General features: G+C 34.1%; 1 protein-coding gene across 8 annotated transcripts in view; it reads right to left on the bottom strand.

Annotated features, from left to right (window-relative positions):
* The window catches only part of RSRC1 (arginine and serine rich coiled-coil 1), a 438,867-nt gene that overhangs the window by 77,140 nt on the left and 349,436 nt on the right, over positions 1-12,291 (bottom strand). For 4 of the 8 annotated variants that reach the window (XM_054682322.2, XM_054682320.2, XM_054682319.1 and 1 more), the window contains exon 7: positions 7,371-7,445. In XM_054682322.2, the coding sequence (XP_054538297.1) occupies positions 7,371-7,445 (75 nt within the window). The remainder of the gene's footprint in view (positions 1-7,370; positions 7,446-12,291) is intronic. The other 4 variants (XM_063806358.1, XM_516841.7, XM_009446748.4 and 1 more) reach the window with 1 other exon arrangement.

Here is a 12,291-nt window from a genome sequence, read left to right as displayed (position 1 = left end):
AATTGAGAAAATAAAAACTTGTGTTTAATGACAGAAATTTTTCAATAAAAGTGTCTCCTATGGTAAGTGGTATAGGCTTTAATACTTATTTAGAGCTAGCTTGAAAAAGATCATGAAATGTATTTGTAGAAAATAATTTTTCTGGCCGGGCGCGGTGGCTCACACCTGTAATCCCAGCACTTTGGGAGGCCGAGGCAGGCGGATCATGAGGTCAGGAGATCGAGACCATCCTGGCTAACAAGGTGAAACCCCATCTGTACTAAAAATACAAAAAATTAGCCGGGCATGGTGGCAGGCACCTGTAGTCCCAGCGACTTGGGAGGCTGAGGCAGGAGAATGGCATGAACCCGGGAGGCAGAGCTTGCAGTGAGCCAAGATTGTGCTACTGCACTCCAGCCTGGGCGACAAAGCGAGACTCCGTCTCAAAAAAATAATTTTTCCTCACAGGTAATAGTAATAATATGATCAAATGGAGTTGCTTCTGTGCTGGTATTTAATTGTTACTACAAGAACACAGAAAACTTAGCCAAGTAAAGTAAATTTTATACTCATCTTGGATAGAAACACACAAAATACAGTTTCTGAAGTTTCAATAACGTCAATCTAGTGAAAACAGAAAAAATATACATCTTGCTTTAATGTAAATCTGTGTCTCATTTAGTAACCTTAAACAATTTAGCCCATAACTATACATTACTATATCATGTACTCTGCTACCATTTCAGATTCATTTGCCATGTTTTCCTAAATTGACTGTAAGTTCTTTGAGAGCAACAGAGAACCATATCTTTCATTTCGGCATCCCTAAAGGTGCATACTATGGTGAGTATGCCAAATTGTGCTAAAAACCAGACAAACAAAAGCAGTAACTAATATTTTATAAAGTCTATAAAATGGTTTCATACGCACTATGTAACTACATATTTAGATAGTAGATAGATTATTATCATACTTATTAACAGATGGGGAAACTTGGTTCAAAGGGACTACCTAAGGTCACACAGGATGTGAAAACAATAACCCTTATTTGAATTTAGTGTATTTTATGATTTGTTTTCATTTTATTTTCTGTCTCCCCCTTATCCTCTAGAATGTAAGCTCTTTGAGTATATGGGCTTTGATTTTCTCTTTGACTGATTTTTCATACAGCTTAGAGCAGTATCCTGGATGTAGTGAATATTCAGGAAATATTTTTTGAGTTGATAAAAGTCACTAAAGGGATGAAAGATAAAAGAATAATCGTTATACTCTTTTGTGTTGCGATTCTGAGTAACAACAATAGTTTATATTTAGTTATGAAGTATTTTTTTCTTAAGAGACTAGAGAGCAGCTCTGGACTTGAGAGACTTTTTTCTTAAGAGACTTAATCCAGCTCACTGGAACCTCGAACTTCTGGGCTCAAGTGATCCTCCTGCCTCAGCCTCCTGAGTAGGTGGGATTACAGATGGCCACTACCATGCCTGACTAATCTTTTTTCTTTTTGAGACAGGGTCTCACTATATTGCCCAGGCTAGTCTCGAACTCCCGGGCTCAAGCAACCCTCCTTCCTTGGCCTTCCAAAGTGCTGGGATTACAGATGTGAGCCATCATGCCCGGCCTGAAGTGCTTTTAAAATACTATCGCCATTTCATATTATAATGATTCCAGGCAGCTTTTATCATGTTCCCCACTTTAGAGTCGCAGAGAGGTTAAGTGATTTATTCGGTCACAGAGCTAGGAAATGGCAGAGCTGAGATTCTGAAACTCATTCTGTTACTTCAGCCAAAGGAAGCTAGCTAGGGCTATTTCAAGTAGAGCACAATTGATTCCTTAGATTGTACTAGCTTCTCTAAGTTACTCTCAGGATGGTACACCTGTGGGCATTCAATATGTATGTCAGCTTCCTAATGTTTAATTTATATTGTAAGTATCTGACTGAATAGAAAGCCTGTAGCTTTGAGTTGGTCTTGAAATTTGTGTTTGTAGTAAACAGAATATATTTAAATCAGTAAGGAAACACATGATAGCCAGTCACTGGAGTCCTAATGATGATTAAATAGATATCAGTATATCTGCATTTCATGTACATAAACATCTTACTGAAAATAAGTAAAATGCGATCTAAATTGGCTTCCAATTCCATAAAGAGTATAGCTGAATGTGTATGAAGCAAAAATAGTATGACTTAGCTATTATGAAAATAAGGAAGGATTCCTTGCTTGGTTAAAAAGTTAAAAATGAATTAACACACATTTACTGGAATCGCTGAAACTGAGAAACAGGTTGATGCTATGCAATATGGAATAGAAAAAACTGAATCTAAGGGAAAGGTTAAAAATATTTATCAATCAAGTTCTTGCAGACATATAATCAAGAGTATTACAAAGGACAAATCACTGCTGAGGGAAATAAGACAGATGGCTAGGATAAATGACTGAGTTCTCTTGAGCGAATTTTCTTTTTTCTTTACTAAATAAGAACTTGAGGAAAAATACGCAATGAAGCAATGTATTCAGGCTAAGCAAATTTTCTTTTTAAAGAAAACAGTACTCTAACATTAGAGCTAATATGTTAAAAACTATAGAAATATTTTAAAATTATGACAGATATATTAATAGAACTATTAAATCTGATACACAGGAAACACAAATTTCTTAAAGGGACATTTTAAATCTTACAATGGAACCACCTAATAAAGTAAGATAAAGAAGGGGGGATTTTCAAATGTTTAAATGTAAGGAAGAAATAATATTGCATATTACAATGAGTAGCCAATTCAGGACGAGGGCTAGAAAGGACAATCATGTTACTTCTGCCTAACCTACTTGGATCTACATGCAAACTGAATAAATAGTGATTCCTAAATGATGCCCTTGTACCTGCTAACTTCTCCTTTCAACTTCACTCCTACTTTCTTATAAAGGGTATCCAGAAGGAACAAAGGGTTTTAGGGTATATGGGTCTTAGGTGATGAACCACAGTGGAGGGAAAGAAGGGATTATAACAGTTCTCTCTCTGGGTGTGCTCAGACTTGGTGCTAAGTGTGTTTTATGCTAGAAACTACAAAGCACGGGGCCAGGCAAAACCTCAGAGAAAGGAATCTGAGAAACTAGATGCTTAGGTTTGGCTCTGGTCCAGATTCTTAAGGCTAGGTATGGAGGTCACACTGTGAGTATCTTACATTGACCAGGCAGTCCGTAGGGGAAAAGCAGATAGAGATTATGCAAAAAGGACATAGACACCCTGACAAAATGTGCCTCTAAATGGAGTACCTCACCTATTCAGTGTCCCAGAAACTCAAATGAGGCAACCTAGTATGGATCTAGATCTAAGTTAGGACAGGAAAACTTTACAGTAAGCAACTTCCTAGGAGCTGGAGGGCAGGCTCCAGAGAGGAAGGCAAAGGATAAGAGAGAGAATTATATTATTTTTGAGCACTGATTCTAAGGGTTGTGATTTATGCAGGCTATTTAAAGAGGGAAATGTGTACTGTAGTCTGACTGCCTGGGTTTGTATCCTGGCTTCACCACTTATCAGCTACAAAGCAAGCTATTGAGCACTGTGCCTTTGTTTCCTATCCTCCCTGTTGTACAGGGATAATAGCACAAACCGTATAGAGTTCATGATGATTAAGACAGTTAATAGGTAGAATACTTAGAACATTGTCTGGCAACCACCTTGCCTTTCAGTTACTAGTACTCTTTACCTCACCTTCACTGAACGATTATTAAGAAAGAAAAAAGAAAAATAAAATTAAGGCTAATATATTTTACTTCTTGTCAATCAGCTCTGGCAAAAGATTTGATGAATTTAAACTTAAACAAATGAGACTTGAGGACTGCTCTGTCTTTACTTAAACTGCCTTTTATTATGTTCATATTTTCACTGTCCACCATTCCCATGAATAATTTAGAAAGGGCTGCCTAACACTTTTGGAAACAAAAAATATTTGAAGTAAAAAAACTAACAGATGGGTAGAGCTGTTTTGAATAAACACAAGGGGAAAAAGAATTCAAAAGCTACTATACTTATACCACAAATAGGAAATTCATATTAGAGAGAAGTCAAATGCAAAGAAAGACTACTATGCTTACATTGGATTTAAAACATAATTAGCACCCTTAAATGCATACCAAATTAAATATAAAAATACACAGAAAATCTAAGCAGTTATGCTAATGCATTCAATAATAGAGAGAAATAGAAGTTAAATGCTTTTTAATTATATACTTTAAAAGTATAGTTAGAACATTTTCAAACACATACAGAGAAAAAGAGTAAGTCAATTATTTATTAAGTCAAAGAATAAGAAAGAAAACAGAACTGAAAGATTTAATACTATTCATTTTTCCTAAATTATAATCTAGAATTAGAAAAAAAGGGACATTGTAAACTTAAACTTTAAATATTTAGTTGACCTTTACTGAAAGATATAACATTCCTATAACAACTAAAGTGGAAAGAATTAGTGGCTCAAGAGTATCACCAATGTACTAGCAATATTCACTAAGTGGAAAAATCAACTGAACTATATAAGGACATGAAGTGCACTCTAAATGGGCCCCCATTGTTTAAAGGCTGGAAGGCAAAGTAGTCATTCTGGACCAGTTTTGGTGTGCAGCCTGACTTTTATTTTGGATGCAATACTTGCAAACATAATTATGTTATTGATTTAAGAACACTCAAAGGAAGACTGCATAATAGAATGAATTTGCATGGCACAGATCTTGCTATGCTAATACAATAGCTTTTCTGAGATAACAGAGAGTGGATAAAGGGAGCTGGGTAGACAACATTTATCTACATTTTCGCAATGCTTTCAACTCTGTATTGCATATCAGCATGATGAGAAATTAAGAGATGAATTGTATAAATGATGTGACAGAGTGAATTACTAGTGGCTTACAGACTGAAAATAAAGGATTTTTATTCTTTCAGATACAGAACTATATACACACATGCATACTGATCTAAGGTTTCAATTTGCAGTTAGACTAATTATATGAAATAAAATAAATGTAGCTTATACATTAATCACTCTCAGGGAACTGTTAATTTGATAGCATTCAAGTATCTAGACAACTCAAGAGAAAAAAAAATTGGAAGCAAACAACAACAAAGAATCTAGCAAATAGTTTAGCAAATTTTGACAGTATTTTGACATTCTTTGGTTTAATTTTGCATGCTCTAAATTATTACAGCAATAGCTTAATAGTTACGGCCTGTCTTAGAAAAGCCCTTAACAAAGTTGGGTTATACTTTCAATGAGATTATTTGGAATCCCATTGCAAGCTCAAAATAAGCTACTTAGCATGAATTTAAAAGAATAAAGGGAAATTGGTCATTGATTTATTCATTCATCATGCAACAATTCAAGAAACTGAGTTTCTACTATGTGTTAGGCATTGTGGATATTAAGTCCTCTATAATCCTGTAGTTTATACTCTAGTTAGAATGCTAGATTTTTAAAGATGCTAATTAAAACAGCTACGATTGGAGGAATATGCTTTTTCAACAATTCTCAGGAACTGAAAGAAAAAAGGTACTGTATATTGCAGACTACGTATAAGGTCAGTGTGATTTAGTGAAAAGTCTAAATTAAAAATTACTTTACAAATAATTATAATGTTCAAGTATCTATAGTTACTTAAGAAATTCTTAAGCAAATGTCTTTTAAAAGATGCTTAGAGCTAATTTAATGAAAACAAGAGAGCTGTAGAAATATCAACTGTCAACATGTAAATGAGGAGTTCTGAAGTATTAAAAAAGTTTCTTTTGCTAAGATAAGCATTCATATTATTTTTTTCATAAAAACAAATCACCTTGAAATTTCAATATCTGTGATTACTCTCACTGCCATTCATTTTCAACTGATTAAGACTCCAATTAAGATCTGAATTAATAGGATTAGGCTAATAACCACTACAACATATTTTCACTGTATTGCTTGGTCATAAGTACTACACACGTGATTTACGGTACCACAGAGTTTTATAAGGGCCATTATGTTATTAATTAGTTACATTGATCAGAATGCCACACAACACAGCAGTACTTAAAAATTATAATTTGCTTAGACACATTTGCATTTAGTCTTATGTCTGTTTGTACTATGGGCACATTATAAGGATAACTGAAATCAGATAGCTTGCTTTCATTAACAATGCCAAGAGATCCAAAAGAAGGTAATTCTACCGAGGAATCTTGCTACTGAAATTCATTTTTTTCTCAGTATACCATAAAATTAGTTGATCCCGGAAAAGAGCATAAAGCCAGGATATTTGGGGGTCAAGGAAGGTAAGAACACTATACTATATGTGTACAAATTCATCCACATTTAGTTTGAATCTACTTATTTGTAGGGATCTGCCACTTAAATCTACAGTTTTTTTTTTTTTTTTTTTGGCTTGGTTTTGAGGATGGCTCTGATGGGTTTTAAGCATTCTAAACCATTATACTTTGGATTTTACTGAATCTCAGCTTCCATGTAGTTGCTGGGAAGTTCAGATTATCTTCTGGTTGTTACAATAAAACACAGGTACCTACTAAGGCAAAAATTTCAACTTTCAGATTTTGACTACATCACTCAAAGTCCAAATTCTGGCACATATTATCAGACTTCAACTTCTCAAAAGCTCACAAGAGGAAATAGCTACCCTGTGAAATTAGCCAATAAAGTGACATGATTGCCATTCTAAGCAGATCATCAACTTAACTCACTGAGAAAGATTTGCCTGAATCTTGCTTTAAGCACTGTAATTTAGAACAGTATATGTATATAATCCCCCGTGAAGAAAAAAAGGCAAAATTTTCACTCACGTAAATCACAGATAGCAAATTAAGGGGAAAATAAAAATTTGTTAGAGGGGATAAAAATGTGTTAGATTTGTTTAGATAAAATTTTGGGGGAATGGCCTAAATGTTGTTTTTTAAAAAGAATATCTTTAAAAATTAAGACATGGATTTCATATGACTATTTATGACATTTTGAATTTCAATGTTCTCTCAACTTTAAAAAAGTTTTATTGGCAAGAGGACTTTTCTTCATCACTACTGAAATATTTCAAAATCTATGGATAAGGTTCAATCTATTTCTGTGACTGATTTTGATAATTTTTAAACTATAAAAGTTAGAAGGAACAAACCAACATCAGCACTACTATATAATCTTATCTCCTCCCAATTTCCCAGAATACATAATAGGATGCTCATAAACTAATCTTATGAGAGCAAACATTAGTGTCCAAGACAATGAATACAGTGTGCTATTGTGTCATAGTTTTGGTTCATGAAACAGCATGAAGTAACCCTTAAGGCATTAGATTATATTCTACGGTCTATTCAGGAAATATAGCCAAATAGTGATTTCTCAGAGAAAAATGAACACATGCCTTTACCTTCCTCCTTTCTTCTCTTTGCTTCTTCCTCATTTCTTTCTTTGGCTTTCAATGCTTCATCAGCTTTTGCTGAAACAAAAACAATACAATTTTTGTACTTATTTTATGCCCATATTCAAAGTGAAAATACTGGTTAAAGGGACTAGAAATTCATTACTTATTTTCCATGAAGTAATCACAAGAAAGAAACAAGGCAGTTGAACATCTGAAATACATATTTTATATTCTTTATTCAGAATAAATATTCAGAATATTTATTTATAATTTTTGAAGCTTCGTTCAAGACAATCTCTGTACTAAAGGGAAAATGAATTTAAGCAAGACACATTTAAATGATGACATATGAATTGGGAAAAGTTGTTTGTCATTAAAAGTCATCTGATGTATTAGTGTAATGCATTTGTTTTAAATTTTGGAGGAAAGTTCTTAAGCTACAGTTCGCACTTTAAATGTAAGAAGCTTGCAATATCTATGGAACAGTATCAAATTAGGTAGCATACTTTTTTGTTCATTGCACATCATAGTAGTGGTTCTTTATTCATGTTATGACAGCATTTGGTTAAAAGAATCTCTTTCCCTCTAGAAACCTCTTCCCTTATTACTTAATTATCTACTAGTTGCTCAACTGCAGGGGTTTTCAAACACTTTACTACAGATGTTGAGGAAGATTAAAAATATACAGCACAGTAACAAGGGACTATCAATATACTCTGTAAATTAATTAAATTTCTGTTCTAGCACATCATTTATTCCAAAGCATTAATGTCTCAAAGGAGCGATTCTCCTTTATTGCCGTCTCACTGCCTGATGAGTGAACTAAGTGAAAATAAGTCTCTAATAGCATTATAGTTGATGAAATATTAAGTTAAAAAAGTATTGCCTTGTCAAAAGAAAAAGAATCAAACTGTGCCAGCATTAAACTTTGGATGAGCCTTTATTATAATAATAATAGCAATGTAAACTGTGATTTAAAAAATAAACCTTCTTACTCTTCAATTTTTTGCTGCATATATTTTTCCTATGCAAAATCAACACATCCTTTAGAAATATAATGACTGGCTTAAAGGGGAAATTTATATAAAATACATGTCACACACAAAACTATTTTTCTTCAAAGTTTGATTTTTCTTTACCATTAATATTGACACTTTCTTAAAGTATAAAACTTATATAATGGTGTTATGAAGTACTATATCCAATTACACAGACATCTGTTTCCATTTACAAGCTTTTATATATACTTAGACTGCATTTAAAGTCATGAAATATTAAAACTTTTATGCCACTCCATATCATTGCAAGAATCTATTAAATTAGATAATAAAAACAAACCACCAGTAACTCTAAAGACTTTTACTTCATTTACACTTTATTCTCCCTGGTAGAAGTACAAGGATAATAGAAATTCCATTTAAATTCAATTTTGGTTATATGTGTAATTGTAGATATACCCCTTGAGTCATGTAAAACGCTCAGCTTATGTTTCTTTCAAATTATCCCGCTCAGATTCACATTCTACTCCTTACAACCATCTTCAATATGTATTAGCAGGGCTCATTAGACTGAAATTTAATAATGCAAACATCAGGTGGATTTCAAGAACCTCCATTAACAACGTAAGATGGATTGCTTATATATAGCTCTTGGGCCAACTGGGCACAATTTAAATTCAATAAACTAGCCTGCCTAAATCTGATTTATCTATTTCACTATGCTAGTTTATCCTTTCTTACTGATTTGTTGCTATACATGGACAATTCATAGGAATATTATTTTATATGTTTTTTTTAAACTGCAAATGGCTCTGGTGCTGTGGTTAAATATTTTATGTAATTGAGCTTCAAACTGTCAATCAAGAGCTCCAAATATATGTCTGTGTGTACATGTGTATAAATAGAAAATCTTTTGAATTATGTTGAAATAATATAGATAATAATTAATCTTAAAAGCACACACTTGAAAATTTTACCAACAATCAGTATGTCCTCCATAAAGAATCTGAGTTCACTTGAAGGGAACAATTACTTAAATTGAGTCCTTAGGATAAACTCCTCATTGACTATTAAGGAAATCTGGAAAAAATGTTCTTTTTGTCTTTCTGACTGCTTTATAATATTATGATTTAAGTGTGAATAAAGGAAGAACTCATGGCATTCATACGTGATTTAATTTATTCTGCCAATTTTTGTATTCTCAAAAAGGTGGCAATCCCATTTTACAAACAGGGATACTGAATCTTACTAGATGTGCCATGAAATTTGACACCAAAGAGCATAACGAACAAGTGGTCAGACCTGCTCTAATGATTCATGATCCTGTTCGGATACCAGATCTACTATTAAGCACTTCATTTACCAAAGTAATTACATCTTTTACTAATCTTGTACACAAGTTCCAGTCCCTTGGTTCTTCCACTCTCCCTGGCTAACTGTCCCCTCTAGGCTTCGCTTCCTTCACTACCCACCCTGGACCCCAAGAAAGTCATTTCTATTCCATGCTTATAGACACCCTACTTCCTCTGTTGTTTTGCTAAGCTGTTGCTATTAAGTTAGTGCAAAAGTAATTGCGGTTTTTGCCATTTTTAGTAATTGCAGTTTTTGCTATTTTAATGGCAAAAACCATTAAAATAGCAAAAACTGTAATTAATTTTGTAACAACCTATAACACATTTGACCATTTTTTTTCTATTTTTGCTGCAGAGGCTCCCTATGAAACAGTGTATACATGCTATTTATTGACTCTACCAAAAACCAATATTTTATAAATTAACATGGATGTTTTTATATTGCTCCTCCTTAGTCAGCATCCATAGTTAGTGTCCATTCTCATTTCCTACAACTTACTATGCTGTCTTTACTACAAATGGCAATAACCCCATACCAACTCCCCACACTCCCTTATATTTTCTCAGACTCACTGCCATGTGACTCCAAACTTTTACGTTCATCAATCCTTCTTTGGCTTGTTTCAGAAAGTAAACCCACCTATTTGCACTTTAGAACATATTCCTTTTCATACCCTTCAGGATTCTGTTTGCTTAAGGTTCAAACTCTCTTCCCTACCCTCAGACTATAAATATATTAAAGTCTCACAAATCCTGTAAAACATTTACTCTTCTTTTAACCAAGCTACTGCCTTTTCTTCTTCCCATCAGCTTTTGCCCCCACAGCATTTTCAGTGGTCCTCCCAAAGTCTGTAAGAGCCAAATTTAGGATAACTCAGTTTTATCCCATATATATATTTAAAAAAAAAAAAAACAAAAAAACCCACAAAACACAAAAAACGAAACACACAAAAAAAGTGAACCAACCACATCTTTCTGGAAATGCTCTCCTAATTCTGATAATTATTTGTCAGCCTTTTTGGGCTGCTGTTTCTTTTGCTCACCTTTGCCTTCTTGGCGTTCTATTCTTGGGCTGTATATAGGTCTAAATTGTAACACATATGTCTATCATAGCCATACCTATCTATGGTCCCTCTCCTGATCACCAGAACTGTTTTTTTTCCAATTACTTCCTGGACACTGCCAAACAGATATTTCAAAATCACATCCACAGTTGAACTCACAATCTATCTCTCAAACCTGATGCTCTTCCCTTAGTATGTCCTATTTTCACCAGCCAACTAATCTCTCAGATTGAAAACCTCTGTAACATTTTCCTTCAACTCTTATCCTTATGCAGTACCAGCTGATTGTACCGGAACCAGCAGTTCTTTTGGATCCAACTCCACAAATTATATCTAGAATCCATTCATTCCTTTCCATTTCATTGCCAATACTCACATTCGGGACCTCATTTCTTTTTACTTTGAACAAGAAAGGAGCTCCTATTTGATCTCTGTACTTCTAATACTAGTACTTCCAATGAACCCTCCATATTACCACCAGAACAAGGAACATGTTTATTGTTGTGTATCCTTAGCAGTAAGCACAGTATTTAGGACACAGATATGTTCAATAATTGTTAAATAAATAAATGTACCTTTCTAAAATCCAAATATGATGTCACTGTCTGCTAAAAATACTTGAGGGTGCCTTGCTGCATACACACATGTACACACACATGCACACCCCTAAAATCCTTCACATACCATTTAAAACCCTTCATACAACTATTATGTATCAATTTAAAAAAATTTTTAAAAAGTGCTTCACAGCCTGATCTCAATGTAACCTTTCAATGTCATCATTTACTACTTCTCCTTTCTCACTCCAAGGATCTATATAATCTAGCCTTGCTGGGCCACAGTACCTTTTGTTTGAATTGCTGTACCTTTGTTACTGCTGGGGTGCCCATTCTCACTTTCTTGCTGAAAAAATCCTACCAGAAAGTTTTACTTCAAATATCACTCTCTTCTGTGAAGCCTTCCCCAATCAACACCCTTTGTCCCCAAGTGGATAAAACTGTTGCTTCTTTTTTCCATAGGTACTTTAATACCCTCTTTATGGGATGTACAGCACTTTATTCTCTTCACTGAAGAACATATACTTGTCTCCTTGAGAGCTGGGCGCATAGTAGTTGTGACAGAAATTGTCAGTGTTTACTTCATGTATCTTTAGCCAGACTACATTTTCTAGTCTCCCAGGCACTTAAGTGTGGCTGTTTACCTGAGTTTGGGCTAATGGAATGTGAGCCTAAGTGATGTGTATACTGTTTCCACAGCTGGCCTATTAAAAAAAAAAAAAAAAAACCCTCACGTAATCCTCACCCTCTTTCCCCATCTACTGGTTCAATCAAGGACTCAAAAAGGGCAAACCACAAGGTTAAAGGAATCTGGTCTCTAAATTCTGCAAGAAGTGCGTTCCTCATGACTTGCATTATACTGTGACATGAGCAAAAAACACATGTATATTATTTTAAGGCAATGAAGTTTTGGGGTTGTTTGTTATGTCCACTTTGCCTAATACAGCAGG

This window comes from Pan troglodytes, chromosome 2 (genome assembly GCF_028858775.2).
Source record: "Pan troglodytes isolate AG18354 chromosome 2, NHGRI_mPanTro3-v2.0_pri, whole genome shotgun sequence".
NCBI lineage: Eukaryota > Metazoa > Chordata > Mammalia > Primates > Hominidae > Pan > Pan troglodytes.
This window is presented reverse-complemented; position numbering and strand designations above follow the sequence as displayed.